This window comes from Bufo gargarizans, chromosome 2 (genome assembly GCF_014858855.1).
Source record: "Bufo gargarizans isolate SCDJY-AF-19 chromosome 2, ASM1485885v1, whole genome shotgun sequence".
In the NCBI taxonomy this organism is placed as follows: Eukaryota; Metazoa; Chordata; class Amphibia; order Anura; family Bufonidae; genus Bufo; species Bufo gargarizans.
The window spans coordinates 72742850-72763342 of NC_058081.1; the positions used below are offsets into that span (position 1 = coordinate 72742850).

At 43.8% G+C, this 20493-nt stretch overlaps 1 protein-coding gene across 1 annotated transcript in view; it reads left to right on the top strand.

Moving 5' to 3' along the window:
* The window catches only part of LOC122927388 (trimeric intracellular cation channel type B-A-like), a 56164-nt gene that overhangs the window by 31473 nt on the left and 4198 nt on the right, over window positions 1-20493 (top strand). The window contains exons 3-5 of the mRNA XM_044279189.1: window positions 4823-5007; window positions 10535-10622; window positions 14510-14627. Of these exons, the coding sequence (XP_044135124.1) occupies window positions 4823-5007; window positions 10535-10622; window positions 14510-14627 (391 nt within the window). The remainder of the gene's footprint in view (window positions 1-4822; window positions 5008-10534; window positions 10623-14509; window positions 14628-20493) is intronic.

Here is a 20493-nt window from a genome sequence, read left to right on the forward strand (position 1 = left end):
GAAACCCTTGCCCTTTCGTAAGACGACCAGCAGCTTCCAGGGCACTCCCAGAGGTAAAGGGAAAACGGGAAGGTGGAGCTACCCCAAAGGAGGAAAAGGTCGGGGTTTCCTCTTTAATCCCAACTCCAGGCCTGAGAAACAATGACGCCAGACCAGTAGGGGGCAGACTCCAGTTCTTTTGGGAAGAATGGACCCGGATAACCAAGAACCAATACATCCTGGAATCCATCCAGAGAGGGTTCAAGATAGAGTTTCGCCTTCCCCCTCCGCATCTCTTTCAGGCCACAATATTTCAGTCGACCTCCCTGCAGAATCAACTTCTAGCGGACATCCAAAAACTTCTGAGTTTGGGCGCAATAGTACAAGTCCCTCCTTCAGAAGAATTCAAGGGTCACTATTCAAAACTCTTCCTCATAACCAAACCGGATGGCTCCAAGAGAACCATCATCAACCTGAAATTCCTAAACAAATGGATAACACACCACCACTTCAAGATGGAATCAATAAAATCCGCAATTCCGTTGATAAGCCCAGGGGCGTTCCTATGCACCCTGGATCTAAAGGACGCTTATTACCACGTCCCCATTCACCCTCAATACCAACAATACTTGAGGTTCGCAATCAAGAAAGACGGCAGGATTATGCATTTCCAGTTCCAATGTCTCCCGTTTGGGATCTCATCAGCCCCACGCATCTTTACAAAGGTAGTGGCGGAGATAGTTGCCTATCTAAGACAGAGACAGGTAACTATAATTCCCTACCTAGACGATTTTCTGCTTGTGGCAGACTCAGAGGAGGAGTTAGAGCTTCACAAAGAAAGGACTCTATCTTTACTCACACGTCTAGGATGGAAAATAAACCTGGAGAAATCAGACCTACACCCAGCAACACAAAAGAAGTTCCTAGGAACCCTCCTAAACTCCGTGACCCAATATTCTCTTCTTCCCCAGGACAAGCAGGTCAGTATAAGGGAAAGAATAAGAGCCTTCAAACTAAAGAAAAAACGGACTCTACGGGAAGCCATGCAGGTCCTAGGTCTGATGACCTCATGCATCACAACAGTTCCTTGGGCCCAGTTCCATTCAAGAACTCTCCAGGCGGAGGTCCTCTCTTCTTGGGACAAGGACCACAGATCGCTAAACGCCAGGATATCTCTTTCAGACAGGGCAGTAAGCTCCCTCTCCTGGTGGTTGTTAGCAGAAAACCTGTCCTGGGGGATTTCCTGGAACACGTTACCACTCAGAACGTTAACCACGGACGCAAGCAGCCAGGGTTGGGGGGCTCACGTAGAGGATCAGTTCTTTCAGGGCAGTTGGTCCAACACAGACTCCCTACGATCCTCAAACTACCGGGAATTAAAAGCGGTCTGGGAGTCCCTGAGAGCGGCAGAACATCTCCTCATAGGCCATCATGTCCGAATACTATCGGACAACGTAACAACAGTCTGCTACATAAAGAGACAAGGTGGGACGAAGAATCCTCATCTCCAGGAGCTAGCGGATCTCATCTTCAGCTGGTCAGAGGAAAAGATCTTATCCATTTCAGCCACACACCTGAAAGGATCTCTCAATCGCACAGCGGACTTTCTCAGCCGACAGTTAGTCAGGCCAGGGGAATGGAAATTGAACCAGGAGGTATTCCAGTTGATTTGCCAGCAGTGGGGGAGACCACAGGTGGATTTATTCGCGTCCAGCAGAAATACTCAGCTGGACTATTTCTTCTCGCTAGACCCAAGAGGAGGACCACTGGCGGTGGATGCTCTTTCCCAACCTTGGGACATGAGTCTAGCCTACGCCTTTCCCCCACTTCTCCTCATACCGCAGATCCTGAAGAAATTGAGAGGGTGCTCATCCACGCTGATTTTGATAGCCCCAGCTTGGCCCAAGAGAGCCTGGTTTTCGGTTCTAAAGACCATGTCCATCAGGGATCCAATATCCCTTCCAAAAAGACAGGATCTTCTATCGCAAGGTCCTCTGTTTCACCCCAACCTGGACAAACTGAACCTTACAGCATGGATCCTGAGAGGCAGACCTTAAGGAATAAAGGGCTCTCGGACAAGGTAATTTCAACTTTACAGAGCTGCCGCAAACCTGTCACAAGAGCAATATACAACAAGATCTGGAAGAAGTTCTCATCCTGGTTGTCACAGAACCATACAGATTCCAGATCCCCCACGGTGGGTTGTATTTTAGAGTTCCTTCAGGAGGGGTTCGATGCAGGTCTGAAACCCAGCACACTCAAAGTACAGATTTCGGCTCTCAGCTGTTGTCTCGATACTCCCCTTGCAGATCATAGGTGGATTAAAAGCTTTCTAAGAGCAGCTTCTAGATTGAGACCCACCTTGAGACAGTCGGTCCCCCCCTGGAGTCTAAATATAGTTTTAGAAGGGTTATGCGATCCTCCTTTTGAGCCGATTGGGCAGATATCCGAAAAATTTCTGTCTCTAAAAGCGGTGTTTCTTCTGGCTATAACCACAGCCCGCAGGATAGGGGAAATCCAGGCCTTATCAATTAAACAACCTTATCTAAGGATCCTGGATGACCGCATAATCTTGAGGCCCGATCCAGCCTTTCTTCCCAAGGTGGTCTCTACTTTCCATAGAGAACAGGAGCTAACACTCCCTTCATTTTGTTCCTTTCCCAAAAATATACAGGAGGAAAGATTCCAGAGGCTGGACGTTAGAAGAGCAATCCTAGCCTATCTGGACAGAACCAGTTCCTGGAGGAGATCAAGTAATCTGTTCATCCAGTTCGGTGGGAAGAATAGAGGCTTGAAAGCATCAAAACAGACGCTGGCACGTTGGATTAAGGACACCATCAGAGAAGCATACAGACTGCAGGAAATGACCTGCCCCTTAAATCTGAAGGCACATTCCACGAGAGCGATGGCAACTTCCTGGGCCGAAAGGGCCGACGCTACAATTGACCAGATTTGCAAGGCTGCAACCTGGTCTAACTTCCTGACTTTTGCTAAGCATTATAGGCTTGATGTATTGGCCGGACAGGACTTGGCCTTTGGGCGAAAAGTCCTTCAGGCAGTAGTCCCCCCCTAGGAGATTCAGTTGTTAGTTCTCCATGGGTGCTGTCATGGAGGGACGTCCTGGAAATACTGGTTTAGTTTACCGGTAAATCCTTTTCCAGGAGTCCGACATGACAGCACCCTGTACTACCCTCCCTGTTATGCTGGTTCCAGCCTTGTAAGCAGTGTGAATATAACATTGTATTAATAAAGGTGTTCGATCCTATCCGGTGTAGTAATTTGAAAAAACACTGGAGAGTGGGAGGGGAGGGGGCCTTTTAATCTCTCTTGCTTCCTGTCCCTACAGAGACCAATAGGACAACCTCCATGGGTGCTGTCATGTCGGACTCCTGGAAAAGGATTTACCGGTAAACTAAACCAGTATTTCAAGTTTTTCAAAGATCAAAAACTAAACTAGCTCCTCCTATATCCCAGCGCAGACCGGAAAGCCGGATCCGGCAACGCTGGAATTTCCAGAACACTTTGTACCGGATCCGGCATAAATACATCTTTATGGAAATTAATGCCGGATCCGGCAAGCTGCGGTATTTTGTCCGGTCAAATACCGTACAAGGGACTGAACGGAAGACATCCTGATGCATACTAAACGGATTACTTTCCATTCAGAATGCATTAGGACAAAACTGATGCGTTTTTTTTTCCGGTATTGAGACTTTTTACCGGATTTCAATACCGGAAAAGAATAACGCTAGTGCGAAAGTACCCTTAGAGAAGATGATGATGATGATGATACCAGAAAGTCAGCAGCACAACCAGGTAAGTCCCGATGAGTGATATTTTTAGGATATGTCTTTTTTAAAGTTGCTTCTTACAGGTGACGCGTTTCAGGGCCGACCAGCCCCTTTTTCAAACCACACAACAGGTTATTCACTTGAAAAAGGAGCCGGTCTGGCTCCAAAATGCATCACCTGTAAGAAACAACTGTGATAAAGACATATTCTAAGAATATTACTCATCTGGACTCGCCTGCTTGTGCCGCTGCCTTCCCGGTATCATCATCATCTTCTCTGATCTTTTGAACCTTGCACACTTGTGCATGAAGGGAGAAGCCTAGCTGCATCGGTATCTGCAGAAATTCTACAAGCTCCATTGGGTGTTGCGCTCCGAGTGTAACCCCTTCAGGTGAGAATCTCTAACTTACAAACTCACCAGCTTGTCTGACAGTCCCAGTTATGAAGCACTGCTGTCCTCCTTTCTTCTGCTGGTCAGGGTTATTAAGCCCCTGGGGTGCACTGCCTAGGGTTAATAAGCCCCTCGGTGGGGTCTGTGGTGATTAAAGTAAAGTCTCATATGCAATATATTGGACTGTGGTACACAATATAGTGTATCTGACTTTTCTGTATCTTATCACTTGGCTATAACTGCCTGCCGTGCATTCACCCCAGACCACTGGAAGTGATAAAGATGGCGGCAGCACCGCACGTACAAGCTTCCCCCTCCACCGCAATCTCAGAGGGGAGCAGCATGGACCTGTAGCGTGCCAAAATTTACCAATCAACAGTCTCCATATAAATACCAGTGCTCCTTACTTGCTGCCTACCAGTCTGAAAGTAGAGTTTTATGGGTAATATACTATCAACCTGACAGAACCCGTTCTAAATCAGTGGGGCTCATCTGTGAACAGAGCCTTAGAGAGTATTGTCATTTGAGTCGGAGCAGGACTTACTAAGCCTGATCTGCTTTCCATTCCTATAGATTGGCAATTAAGCAATGTAGGTTTGGTTCTTATATTTTGGTTTTCATGTAGTTTAGTTTTATTATGCATTTGTCCTGTATCTTTCAGGTACATGGTCTACTACTTTCCATTAGATCTGTTCTACAGATGCTTTTGTTTCCTACCTCTACGCGTTATTGCTGCAGCAATGAAGGAAGTCACCAGAACTTGGAAGATCATGGCTGGAGTCACTCAAGCACATGGTCGCTTCAAAGAATCCTTGTTAGTCATGGTTGCCAATGGCTGGGCAAAAGGTGAGGACAGAATAAACTACATTTGATATGTTTTGTTCCGAACCAACCCAGAAAACTGTTACCATAGAGGTATTTAGGACTTGAACCTGTGCTGGGCAGCTGCTGTGAAATTTTCCTCAGGATACAAAGGTATTCACTTGCTTAGATTGAGTTTGTGTCTTTCTAATGAGAACTGGGTTGTCTAGAGCTACCTACTGTGCATATATTGATCAATGAAAAGTTATCGAACAGCTGGACATTTTCGCTTCATATTCGACTAAAGAAATAATTTTTTTTCTGTTTTTCGTGCTCTTTCTTGCTCTTTTTTATTTGTCTTTTACACTTTTAGTTTCTTTCATTTTTCATTCTTTCCTTTGCATTTCATTTTTGCTTTTTTCCTTGCTCTTTCTTTTGCTCTTTTCTTTAGCTTTTTCTTTTTTTGTGCTCTTTCCATTTTACTCTCTCTTATTTTTGCTACTCCGCTTTGTGGAGATAGCCAAAGTCATGGCTTAGGCAGCGTTCTGGCTCACCGTAAAGGAAATCTATGAGCACTACCACTTAGGGGCGTAGCTAAAGGCTCATGGGCCCTGGTTCAAGAGTTCATCTTGGGCCCCCTTCTCTTAGTGCTTTGTGTCCAGGGGCAGGGGAACACTTAACCTACGAGCGGCAAAATTGAAACGGCAATCCCCCAAATTCTTAACCTAATCCTTTCCCTCCAGCCAGAGGTGTAACTTGACCAGCATTTAATTTCTATAATACCAGTGTCTTATGTGGCACCAGGGTCTTTGGGCCCACTCAGGCTCCTGGACCCGATAGCGACTGCTACCTGTGCACCCCCTATAGCTACGCCCCTGCTACCACTGATTGACAGTTTTTTTTTCCATCTGAATTAGCAGCATGGGGCGGAGAAAGCCAGGAGCTCATGAATATTGAGTACTCCTCAGCAGGCACTGGAGCTGTTCAGTAGAAGAGTTTATCAAAGCGGCTGAGTCAATTAAGGCCTCTTTCACACTTGCGTTGTCCGCATCCGGCCTGTACTCCACTTGCCGGAATTACACGCCGGATCCGGAAAAACGCAAGTGAACTGAAAGCATTTGAAGACGGATCCGTCTTCAAAATGCGTTCAGTGTTACTATGGCAGCCAGGACGCTATTAAAGTCCTGGTTGCCATAGTAGTAGTGGGGAGCGGGGGAGCAGTATACTTACAGTCCGTGCGGCTCCCGGGGCGCTCCAGAATGACGTCAGAGCGCCCCATGCGCATGGATGACGTGCCATGAGATCACGTCATCCATGCGCGTGGGGCGCCCTGACGTCACTCTGGAGCTCCCCGGGAGCCGCACGGACGGTAAGTATACTGCTCCCCCGCTCCCCGCTACACTTTACCATGGCTGCCAGGACTTTAGCGTCCCGGCAGCCATGGTAACCATTCAGAAAAAGCTAAACGTCGGATCCGGCAATGCGCCGAAACGACGTTTAGCTTAAAGCGAACCTTTTCACCAGGATTTCACATAATAAACTATTACCAGTACCTTATAGATATCCTTATTGTGTTTCAATGCATTATTGTGCGGCTTTCCTGGGATGGATATTCATGAAAAAAAACGAGTTATAAAGTCCTCGTCTCCAGCTCCTGAAGTCACGCTCCTGAAGTCAAGGGGGTAGCCCTTCCCTCACTCCGGGCTGTACCTCCCCTGCCCTAACCCCGTCTCTCAGTAGTGTAACTGACACCCGGCTCAGTCGCCGGGACCGCGCTTGTACAGGCGGCGCATGAGCCGTCGAACTCGAACGCGATCTTGTAACTGAATCGCGCGTGAGGAAGAGAAGACAGGCAGGCATCGGGGACGGCGCATGCGCGATTCAGTTACAGGATCGCGCTCGAGTCCGACGGCTCATGCGCCGCCTGTACAAGCGCGGTCCTGGCGACTGAGCCGGGTGTCAGTTACACTACTTAGAGACTGGGTTAGGGCAGGGGAGGTACAGCCCGGAGTGAGGGAAGGGCTACCCCCTTGACTTCAGGAGCGTGACTTCAGATGCTGGAGACGAGGACTTTATAACTCGTTTTTTTTCATGAATATCCATCCCAGGAAAGCGGCACAATAATGCATTGAAACACAATGAGGATATCTATAAGGTACTGGTAATAGTTTATTATGTGAAATCCTGGTGAAAGGTTCGCTTTAAGGCCGGATCCGGATTAATGCCTTTCAATGGGCATTAATTCCGGATCCGGCCTTGCGGCAAGTCTTCAGGATTTTTGGCCGGAGCAAAAAGCGCAGCATGCTGCGGTATTTTCTCCGGCCAAAAAACGTTCCGGTCCGGAACTGAAGACATCCTGATGCATCCTGAACGGATTTCTCTCCATTCAGAATGCATTAGGATAAAACTGATCAGGATTCTTCCGGCATAGAGCCCCGACTACGGAACTCTATGCCGGAAGAAAAGAACGCAAGTGTGAAAGAGCCCTAAAGAAAGTGACCCAGGACTTTGTTAAGGGGGTCTGTCGCTAGTTTATGGAAATGGATCCCTATGAGTCCTGGAACATGACTAAGGAAAATAGCCAAGCCAAATATCCATCCTTGTCACGTTCCAAGGCTTGTTAAAAAGTCGGACTTTGACTTATGTGGAGCCATTTCCAGGATGTGGTGCTAGCGAGATGGTCTTTTTTCCTGGGAGATACCTTATGGAATATTTTCACTTTTTTTTCCGTGGAGCATTGTCCATACACAACTGGTCAATTTAAGGTAAGGCAGCAGCCTGCCTAATCTGCATTCAAAGCATCACACTCAGCCAGTCAGAATCCTGCTCCATACTGATGTGGAGCAAGAACACCTAAACAGCTGTCTGAGTGGATATTTGGCTATTTTACCTTGTCATGTACTAATGATTATAAAAAAAGTCAGATTTTGACTCATAGGCAGGCATTTCCAGAAGGTGACGCTAGCAAGATTGTTATCTATCCCTGGGAGATACCGGTTTGTGTACTTTTTCATGGAAAGAGTTGCAGCCCTGAAAAAATGAGTTAGATGTAGTGATGAGCGAACTTCTGTTTTAAGTTCGGCGTCTAAAGTTCGGCTTCCGGTTAGCGGAGAATCCCGATATGGATTCCGACTTCCGTTGTGGTCCGTGGTAGCGGAATCAATAATCGGCCATTATTGATTCCGCTACCACGGACCACAACGGAAGTCGGAATCCATATCGGGAACCATATCGGGATTCTCCGCTAACCGGAAGACGAACTTTAGACGCCGAACTTAAAACAGAAGTTCGCTCATCACTAGTTAGATGAGGCAAGCACAGTTCACCCAGCATTAGATTATTCAGATGCCACTATCTACTGTAGCTACAATGCATTCTGAAAGTCTTCAGACACCTTCACTTTTTTGCATTGTATTATGTTGTGTTCTTGTGCTAAAATTAAAAAGTAAAAAAAAAGTTTTCCCCCATCATTCTGTAGGATGACAAAGTGAAAACAGAATTTTTTTTTCTAAAAAATGACTAAAATTGTCCACCGACTTCAGGACTCTTCCTAGAGCTGGCTGCACCACCAAGCTAAGTAATCAGGGAGGGCCTTGGTGAGAGAGGTGACCAAGAACTCAATGGTCACTGTAGCTGATCCTGTATGCAGATGGGAGAAACTTTCAGGTCAAGCATCACAGCAGCACCAATCTGGGCTTTATGGCACAATGGCCAGAAAAAAGCCTCTTCTCAGTAAGACACATGAACGTCCCCCTGTAGTTTGTGAAAAAGCACCTAAATGAGTTTCAGACGGTGAGAATAAAGATTTTCTGGTCTGAGGAAACAAAGATGAAACCTTTTGGCTTTAATGCTAAGCATCATGTCTGGAGGAATCCAGGGACTTCTCATCAACTGCCTAATACTATACCTACAGTGAGGCATGGTCGTTCGACAGGGAGACTAGTCAGAGTTGAGGGAATGTTGAATGGAGCAAAGTACAGAGATATTCACAATGAAAACCTAATACAGAGTGATTTGGACGTTAAAACTGGGCCAGAGGTTCACCTTCCAACTGGATACTGACCCTAAGCACACAGCTAAGACAACACAGGAGTGGTTTAGGGACAACACTGTGAATGTCCCGGAGTGGCCCAGCCAAAACCCTGTCTTGAACCCATTTGTACATCTCTGGAGATACCTGAAAATGGCTGTCCATTGACAGTCCCTATCCAACCTGACAGAGCTTGAGAGAATCTTCAGGGATGAATCGCACAAAATCCCTAAATCTAGGTGTGAAAACCTTGTGACATCATACCTAAGAAGACTGGAGGCTTTAATCGCTGCCAAAGGTTCTTCAACCTTTCAAAGTCCTGAGTAAGGCCCCTTTTCACACGAGCGAGTATTCCACGCGGGTGCAATGCGTGATGTGAACGTGTTGCGCCCGCACGGAATCCAGACCCATTCATTTCAATGGGGCTGTGTACATGTGCGTTGGTTTTCACGCATCACGTGTGCGTTGTGTGAAAATAGCAGCATGTTCTATATTCTGCAATTTTTACGCACCGCTGGCCCCATAGAAGTGAATGGGGCTGCGTGAAAATCGCATTCCACAAGTAAGTGTGGGTGCGATGCGTTTTTCACTAATGGTTGCTAAGAGATGTTGTTTGTAAACATTTACATCACGCGCGTGCAAAACGCATTAAATTGCATTTCACCCGCACAAAAAAACAACTGAACGCTATCGCAGACAAAACAGAATGACTTTGTTTGCGAAATCGCGCATTTTTCACGGAACGCATTCACAACACATCGGGACCTAATCCGCACACGCTCGTCTGCAAGGAGCCTAAAGGGTCTGAATGTCAGTGCAAGATTTAATTTTTTCCTTTTCAGTAAATTAGCAAAGATTTAAAACCATTCTGTTTTTACTTTGTCATTATGGGGCATTGAGTGCAGATTAAATTAATTTTTTTATTTTAGCACAAGGCTGCAAAAGTGAAAGGGTCTGAAGATTTTCTGAATGCATTGTATATGAATGGAGATCAAAAGAAATGATTATGTTTGTACTGATTAATTTCTTATTGTATCTGTATAGTAGTTGGAGCACAGGTTTTCTGATACCGAGCATGAAATAGTTTGCATAGACCTAAAAGTAAATAAAATGATCTGCCTGCAGCCTTCATAAGGCACTTAGAAACTTGCTGCATATTTTAATTATTTTTAATGTACAACAGTAATCTCATAAGCTCCCTCTAGTGGTGGTAGACCAACAGATTTTTTTCATCTAAACCTACAGTACAGTATGTCTATGCAGGAAATATGGAGCTCTGTATCAGAGAAACAGAGCTCAGCCCTTATAAAGAAATTACCCAGAGTAGAATTTTGGCCCTGTGAACTACATAATAGGTGAGCATTCATTAGGTGTCTCATAAATGTGTTCTGAATTTTTATTCAGTTGTCTTTGAAGATGAATAAATAGGATATTCTGAAATGTATCCTAGTAGCTGAGACTTACTCCACCACTCATATTTTGAAGTATTCATACTGCATGATGTGTATTTGGAGGTAGCTAACAGATCTGTTTTATTTCCAGCTGCTGGCGGTGGCCTGATCTCCAACTTTGAACAACTGGTGAGAGGTGTCTGGAAACCTGAAAGCAATGAGCTTCTAAAGATGTCATAGTATGTGACTGTTTGTTCTCTCCTGAAAATCTATCAACACTGTGCCTAAATGTGTTCAATTCAGAATAATAGGGTACTGTTACTTTAGTTTATGGAGGGTGGTATGCATAAAGAGGTTGTCCAGGTTTTTATTTTTATTTTTTTAATCTGATAACCCCTGAGCATCCCCCTGTGGGAACTGCGGAGAAATCCACACACCTGGTTCTGGCCCCCAGGCTGTCTTCACTGGACTTGTGGTCTCCATCTGTCAAATTCCGTACCAACAGAGTCACTTGCGCTGTTTCAGCCAATCACTGACCTCAGAGTTGATGTATTCCCAAGTGGCATGTGACCCAGCAATGATGGTGTTTGGGGGAATGTCACCACTGAGGCCAGTTACTGCCTGCAGTGTGAACTTGACCCCAACCAATGCGGAAGTTAACAGATGGTGACCTGAAGTCCAGGGAAGACGGCCCTAGGAGTCAGAACCAAGCAGTGGGGACCAAGTGAGTATGGATTTCTCTACAGGTCCTGCTGCTGGAGTGTGTGTGTGTGTGTGTGTGTGTGTGTATATATGTATGTATGTATATATACAGTACAGACCAAAAGTTTGGACACACCTTCTCATTCAAAGAGTTTTCTTTATTTTCATAACTATGAAAATTGTAGATTCACACTGAAGGCATCAAAACTATGAATCAACACATGTGGAATTATATACATAACAAAAAAGTGTGAAACAACTGAAAATATGTCATATTCTAGGTTCTTCAAAGTAGCCACCTTTTGCTTTGATTACTGCTTTGCACACTCTTGGCATTCTCTTGATGAGCTTCAAGAGGTAGTCACCTGAAATGGTCTTCCAACAGTCTTGAAGGAGTTCCCAGAGATGCTTAGCACTTGTTGGCCCTTTTGCCTTCACTCTGCGGTCCAGCTTACCCCAAACCATCTCGATTGGGTTCAGGTCCGGTGACTGTGGAGGCCAGGTCATCAGGCGCAGCACCCCATCACTCTCCTTCATGGTCAAATAGCCCTTAAACAGCCTGGAGGTGTGTTTGGGGTCATTGTCCTGTTGAAAAATAAATGATGGTCCAACTAAACGCAAACCGGATTGAATAGCATGCCGCTACAAGATGCTGTGGTAGCCATGCTGGTTCAGTATGCCTTCAATTTTGAATTAATCCCCAACAGTGTCACCAGCAAAGCACCCCCACACCATCACACCTCCTCCTCCATGCTTCACAGTGGGAACCAGGCATGTAGAGTCCATCCGTTCACCTTTTCTGCGTCGCACGAAGACATGGTGGTTGGAACCAAAGATCTCAAATTTGGACTCATCAGACCAAAGCACAGATTTCCACTGGTCTAATGTCCATTCCTTGTGTTCTTTAGCCCAAACAAGTCTCTTCTGCTTGTTGCCTGTCCTTAGCAGTGGTTTCCTAGCAGATATTTTACCATGAAGGCCTGATTCACACAGTCTCATCTTAACAGTTGTTCTAGAGATGTGTCTGCTGCTAGAACTCTGTGTGGCATTGACCTGGTCTCTAATCTGAGCTGCTGTTAACCTGCGATTTCTGAGGCTGGTGACTCGGATGAACTTATCCTCTGCAGCAGAGGTGACTCTTGGTCTTCCTTTCCTGGGGCAGTCCTCATGTGAGACAGTTTCTTTGTAGCGCTTGATGGTTTTTGTAACTGCACTTGGGGACACTTTCAAAGTTTTCCCAATTTTTCGGACTGACTGACCTTCATTTCTTAAAGTAATGATGGCCACTCGTTTTTCTTTACTTAGCTGCTTTTTTCTTGCCATAATACAAATTCTAACAGTCTATTCAGTAGGACTATCAGCTGTGTATCCACCTGACTTCTCCACAACGCAACTGATGGTCCCAACCCCATTTATAAGGCAAGAAATCCCACTTATTAAACCTGACAGGGCACACCTGTGAAGTGAAAACCATTTCAGGTGACTACCTCTTGAAGCTCATCAAGAGAATGCCAAGAGTGTGCAAAGCAGTAATCAAAGAAAAAGGTGGCTACTTTGAAGAACCTAGAATATGACATATGTTCAGTTGTTTCACACTTTTTTGTTATGTATATAAATCCACATGTGTTAATTCATAGTTTTGATGCCTTCAGTGTGAATCTACAATTTTCATAGTCATGAAAATAAAGAAAACTATTTGAATGAGAAGGTGTGTCCAAACTTTTGGTCTGTACTGTATATATAACTCTTTAATGTTCTAAAAATGCCTTATATAATTATGGTAATATTGCCTCAAAAGTTTGTAAAAAAATAAGTGCCCATTAACCCCTTCCAGCAAAAGTTAGTTTAGTCGAAATGCTGAAACCCAGTTTTTCAAATCTGACGTGTCACTTTATCTGGTAATAATTCTTGAACGCTTTTACTGATCCAAGCGATTCTAAGATTGTTTTATCTTGACACATCGTACTTCACGTTAGTGGTGAATTTGAGTTGCTATGTTTTGCCTTTTTATGACCAAAAATTTTAACGAAAAATTAGCAATTTTATAAATTTAAATTTCTCAGATTTTTAAAGCAAATAGTAATTCCTCGCAAAATGGTTATTAACATTCTCTATATGTATAATTATGTTGGCTCCATTTAGTAAATGTAATTTTTTTTTAGGATGTTAGATGACTTAGAATTTTGGAAACAATTTTAGAAATTTTCAAAACTGTTTTTAAGGACCAATTCAGGTCTGAAATGACTTTAAGGGGCTTACATAATAGAAACCACCCAAAAATTGCCCAATTTTAGAAACTACATCCCTCAATTTATTCAAAACTGATTTTACAAACTTTGTTAACCCTTTAGGTGTTCCATATGAATTAAAGCAATATGGAGGTGAAATTTAAAGATTTCATTTTTTGTGTGCAGATTTTCAGTTTTAATCAGTTCTTTTTGTAACACAACAAGTGTTAACAGAAAAACAAACCTCAATATTTATTACCTGGACTCTGCAGTTTCCAGAAACACCCCATATATGGTCGTAAATCTTTACATATGTACACGACAGGACGCAGAAGGAAAGGAGCGCAATATAGTTTTTAGAGGGCAGATTTTGCTGGAATCGTTTTCAGGTGCTGTCACATTTCAAGAGACCCTGAGGTACCCTTAGAAAGGAAAGCCCAAAGGCTCCTTTCACACATGCGAGTTTTCCCCACGGGTGTGATGCGTGAAGTGAACGCATAGCACCCACACTGAATCCTGACCCAGTAATTTTTTTCACGTATCAGTTCTGCGTTGCGTGAGAATCGCAGCATGTTCTATATTCTGCGTTTTTCACTCATCCCTGGCCCCATAGAAGTGAATGGGGCTTCAGTGAAAAACGCATCAGATCCGGATGCAGTCCGGGTGCAATGCATTTTTCACTGATGGTTGCTAGGAGATGTTTGTAAACCTTCAGTTTTGTTTGTTTTTTCACACGTGTGAAAAATGCATCAAAACAAATTGCACCCGTGTGGAAATAAAACTGAATAACTGAATGCAATCGCAGACAAAACTGACTGAACTTGCTTGCAAAGTAGTGCAGGTTTCACTGGACGCATCCGGAGCTAATCCAGGATGCTCGTGTAAAGCCAAAAAGTGACCCTATTTGGGAAACTACACCATTCAAGGAATTGATCGAGTGTTGAAGTGAATGCTTTGACCCAACAAGCACTTCATAGAATTTAGAAATGGAATAAAACAGGGAAAACCCCAAAGCAGTATATATCCTCGAGCTTAGCTTGTCCCTCCCTATCCTAGTCAGATAGCGGAGCCTACAACACCTGACTGAGGGGCTTTAGGCATACAACCGCTATGAACGCTATAAAATGTATACTTCTTTGTGGTGTTGCATAATTTAACTGACAAGTTTTTTTCCTTCTCTTTCTTTTTGTTCACAGCCCTGTAAAAGTTAGTTTATTGGGATCAATTTTGTTCACATTACAACACAATGAGCTACTTCCCATTGAAAGACCCCACCTCATGTTCATCTATACCATGTTTCTTATTACCGCAAAGGTAAGATTTTTATTTAAAATTGACATTTTCTCAGAACGCCAAAGTTTCTGAAAGCTTGAAACGTACTATACGCTACTGCAAGCCATTTTCTAAATATATTTACAGTATGCTTGGAAAGCTGAACCCACTATTTTAATGCCAGCAACGTGAAACTTCCACCAGCACACCACTTTAGGAGTCTTGGTTTAATACTACAGTCTATGGGAAGCTGTGCTGAGTATATGGAATCTCCAGCAAAGCATAGCTTTCCTAGAAAACCGGTCACCAACAAATGCAGTGCAATCTGCAGGCAGCATCTTATAGAGCAGGAGGAGCTGAGCAGATTGATATATAGTAAAGATGAGCAAATCGATTTTAACAAATTGATTCATCTCCTCAGCAAAGGTTCTTCACCTGTGAGGGGCTGTCCCCACATGTGAAGAAGCACCCTATTGATTGAGAGAGTCTGCGCCACTGCTTCCTCTACTGGAGCAGCAACTGTTGATTCTCCGCTACCTGGAAGTGTAGCAGCGCATATGCAGTCGCTGCTCCAGTAGCAGAAGCAGAGCCTCTGTGCTTGCACCACTACTCATAGCAACGGCACAGGTGCAAAACTCTCAGGGCCGGGTGAGATGTCCAGCGTGCCAATCATTATAAGGCAAAATTATATATTTAATTATATGTTCTGTTCTCTAGGGTATATAGTGATCAGATCGGCCTCATTACTTGTGATCATTCTAACATTCTTAACTATTAAAGGACCACTCCATGATTTTTTTATTTTTTTTCTAACACGTTATTGGGCAATCTATGAATTGAGGATTAAAAAAACAAACGAAACAAAGGTACCGTATGATGTACTTGGCAATGCACAGTGGGGCAGATTTACTAATTCCGTTTTACATTTAGACAGTATAACCTAAATATCCCTTTACATGAGCAGCAGATTGTCGGGAAGGAAGAATGCTGCTATTACATGCAGTGATCGCCACATTAAAGGGAGTAGAGATCGCCAATGCTATCGCTCTTCCCCATGCTGACTAGTGGTTTGCCGGCAGCATTTCGTGTTTACATAGCACAGTCTGCTGCCGGCAAACAATACATTTTGGGACCGCATGAATGAGAGAGGAAAATCCAGCTCCATATCACAGCAGGAAAAAATTCTTTATTCATGGTTAAAATCTTCATGTACAGGACAATTTGTCAATGCGTTTCAGACCATATAACAATTGCAGACCTTCTTCATGACATGTAAAACCTTCAAATGGCTGCAACTTATAGGCTCCCCACTCAGCTGGCCGTGCAATCAATCGCACTCAAAGCCCGGAAAGACATACAAGGTGCAATCAGTAACAGCTGTCACCATCTGAAAAGTTACAAATCGTGCAAGACTAAGGCCTCTTTCACACGGGCGTCACGTTTTGGCTCCGGAGGCGTCCCGAGTGCAATGCGGCAAACCCGCGCAAGTAGGTACCCAATTGCAGTCAGTTTTGACTGCGATTGTGTTCCGTTTTTTTTTTATCGCGCGGGTGCAATGCGTTTTGCACGCGCGTGATAAAAAACTGAATGTGGTACCCAGACCCGAACTTCTTCGCAGAAGTTCAGGTTTGGGTACAAGGTTATGTAGATTGTATTATTTTCCCTTATAACATGGTTATAAGGGAAAATAATAGCATTCTTAATACAGAATGCATAGTACAATAGGGCTGGAGGGGTTAAAAAAATATGTAACTCACCTTAATCCACTTGTTCGCGCAGCCCGGCCTCTATTCTGTCTTCATCTTTGCTGTGCACAGGAAAAGGACCTTTGGTGACATCACTGCGCTCATCACATGGTCCATCACATGATCTTTTTTTACCAAGGTGATGGATCATGTGACAGACCATGTGATGAGCGTAGTGACGTCACCACAAGTCCTTTTCCTGTGCACAGCAAAGATGAAGACCGAAGAGATGCCGGCTGCGCGAACAAGTGGATTAAGGGGAGTTAAATTATTATTATTATTATTTTTTTTTTTTTAACCCCTCGAGCCCTATTGTACTATGCATTCTGTATTAAGAATGCTATTATTTTCCCTTATAACTATGTTTTAAGGGAAAATAATAATGATAGAGTCTCCATCCCGATCGTCTCCTAGCAACCGTGCGTGAAAATCGCACCGCCTCCGCACTTGCTTGCGGATGCTTGCGATTTTCACGCAACCCCATTTACTTCTATGGGGCCTGCGTTGCGTGGAAAACGCACAAAGAGGAGCATGCTGCGATTTTCACGCAACGCACAAGTGATGCGTGAAAATCGCTGCTCATCTGCACAGCCCCATAGAAATGGATGGGTCCGGATTCAGTGCGGGTACAATGCGTTTACCTCGCGCATTGCACCCGCGCGGAAATCTCGCCCATGTGAAAGGGGCCTAAATATCACAAAACTGTGAAAAAGCCCTAATAATGAGAAAAACATACTCAACATCCCAACAAAATGCACATAAAAATAGCAAGTCTTAAAACCCTTTTAGTATTGTAGTATAAGATCATGCCTTTTGTTCAAGCCAATGGGTTGACGGGAGTCTAACTGAAAAATACAGAAAGCTTCCCTATTTAACAACTTTCTACAATGATCACCCCCTCTAACAGGTATCCTAACTCTGTCGATGCCCTGTGCCACTAAACTGGATGCATCTCCTCCATGGACTATCACAAAATGTAGCTGGCCGCAGACACATTGCGGCTTTTATAATGAGGAACGTCAGAGATGTGCTTACGGATTCTAGACTTGATCTCATTAGTGGTACACCCAACGTATTGTAGGTTGCAAGCCTCACATGTTATCAAATACACCGCAAATTTGGTAAATAAGACTGAATGCTATACTCATTATTGTTTGCAGTGGATTTGAAATGTTTGCTGACCTTAGTGTGTTCGCAACATATGCATTTGCGGTGTCCTCATTTGTAAGTGCCCTTATTAGTAAGCCAAGTCTGTTTAGGAATATTTTTATCCATGCGGCACATGTTATTCCATTGGAAACTATGCCCATCCACTGTCTGTCACAGGCCAGTAAGGGTAAATACTTTGTAATAATTTTACAAATATCTGAAAACTCCTCACTGTACTGTGTCACAAAGGGGATCACCGCTTGTTTGTGATGGGAGGAATAGGTATGATAGCCTGAAGATTTTACTAGGGGAAAGACTAAAGATTTTCTATCCATAGCTAGCACCGAGTTGGATACATGCTTATGTGAATGGGATCGACACAGGAGTCTATTAGTTATACTGGTGGCTTCATGAGTAAATGACGCTAAGTCTGGACAGTTGCGGCCAGCCCTGATTAAGGGTGCATTCACACAGCCGTGTTTTGCAGTCCGGATACCGGGCGCGTGCGTTCCGCAATTTGCGGACCGCACATGGCCAGCGCTATATAGAGAATGCCTAAGCTTGTCCGTGGTTGCGAACAAGAATAGGACATGCTCTATCTTTTTTTGCGGGGCCACGGAAGAACAACAGATGTGGACAGCACACCCATTGAAATTAATCGGTCCGCACGCGTTCCGCAAAGTCGTGTGAATGCACCATAACTCTCCCTTTTGGAATGTTATGTATTGTATGAGGCGGGTGGCAAGAAGATGCATGTAAGATGGTATTGCCAGCTAACTCCTTTCTGAAAGTAGCTGTCAGAACCCAGGAAGTGGCAACATCCCCCCTCGGGCACAAATCAAGAAAAAAGACCTCATGGACATCATGCCGTAAGCTAAATGAAATAGAATCCAGACATGAATTTAAATAGTTGGAGAACAGTGGTATGGTCGCCACATCACCAGACCATACAAACAGCAGGTCATCGATGTAGGTACCATACCGCTGTAGTTGATCACAAAAAGGGTGGGTGTCGATTAGGAGAAAGTGTCCCTCCCACCATACCATAAAAATATTTGCAATGGAGGGAGAGAACTTGGCCTCCATCGACACACCAGACACCTGCACACAATCCCCATATATTCCTGCAATTCATCCGAGTAATCACTATATCTGTTTAAGAACCACCGTAACGTCTGTAATGCCAAATCATGGGGAATATTGTTATATGGTCTGAAACGCGCTGACAAATTGTCCTGTACATGAAGATTTTAACCGTGAATAAAAAAAAAATTCCTGCTGTGATACGAAGCTGGATTTTCCTCTGTCTTTGTTATAAGATTACCGCTTCCAGGTGCGGCATCCGGGCTCATCCAGCAGAGGAGCAGGTGAGAGCTGCCATTTGCATTTATACTTGATCTTTTACCCAATGAATGAGAGTTTTGCTTGTTCATCTGGTAATTGGCGGTATATTTACACCTCCAGATAATCGCTAATGAGTTCCTATGAATGCTTGTTAGCGATAATCTTTGGGAATATCGGCCTGTGTAGACTAGGCAGCTAAAGATGTGCCATTTTATCAGAGTGCCTGATGCTGGATGATAAATTTGGTGCACCTTGCTAGAAACTAGACACTGCTCTATCTTGATTCCACCTTCTGTCTGTCGAAATTTTGGCATACTTTGGTGCCGATTTGCGAAACCTGTAGATGGCATAAACTCAGACAGGCTGTCAAGACCTGCACCTGATTTATCACAGTGGCTCAGGGTGGATTACAAATGTAGAGCAAGGATAGACACTTTTCTCTGACTGTATACTAGCTGTTGGTTGGCATACTTTGAGACAAGATGACACAAAATGTCACATCTTATCCCACACTCTTTTCACAATGCCCCACTCCCTTTTTGCGCAAGACGGTAAAAATTGTAGTAACCCTGCTTGTGCCAAATCACATCACTCTTTAGATGGATTTAGGCGCAGACACATTAGTAAATCCAGACCATTGTCTGATTTTGAGCCACGCTCTTTCCTTATAATCCACTCTTCATTATGAATGAGGCACAAACAGTGTCTAAAACACAAGGGTGGTGTAAGACAAGTACACCAGGTATTTGGCGCTTATTGAGCTCGAATTCTCCCCCAGTATATCCGTTTTGCCAGGAGTCTTCCTTTAATGGAAACATCCACATCCACAAGTTAATATAAGCTAATGTAGAGGAATGTTTTATAAAATGTTAATTGAACCTGATAAATTCCCATCTTGTGAAGTTCTTAAACATCGAAACTTTTGGACTTGGGGGTACATTGTTTGCTACTATTCATTTTATAATAATGATTGAACTTTTGTGTCGGTCACCAACTGTGGCTGAGGGATTAGTCAAGTTGCATGAAGCAGAACAAACCTAAGAGGTAAAATGTAATGTATTATGTCGAGTCTAACTAGCGGCATTATCTTGGAAATACTTGAATAATTTATGTAATGAAAATGTTACGTAAATCTATAATAAATGATTAAATTTGCTCAAGAATGGAACAGCTTGGTGTCACTTTTTGTGTCGCCTCTTAGATTGACATATTCGAAGGGTGAATGTTTTTTTATACTTTAGGCATTTTTTTCTTCCCTTTTGGGGCACTGATATGGTTTTCAAGTGAGCCAAACAGAACCATTTTCCCCTATTTTATGTTTTATATACTGTAGGGGTAAATGGGAAAAAAATTGGGCAACAGTATACAGGATTCCATTTTTGTTTAGTTTTTTCCCAATTCAATGCACAGTACTGTAAGTAATTTTATCTGAAAAATCCCCGCCATTTCCTGTGTAACATCTGGCAGATCCATAGAGCTCCAGCAGGCTTTTCTCTGCAGGAACAGCCTGCTGAAGCTAAGAACACTGATGAAAAAAGCCTTAGTGTGGACCTGCCATCACCATATGCAGTGATATGGACTGTAGCCACACACCACAAACAGTATGGTTTGTGGGCGGACCTTGTTCTGTAATGTCAGACCATAAAATCTGCATAGACTGACCAATTAAC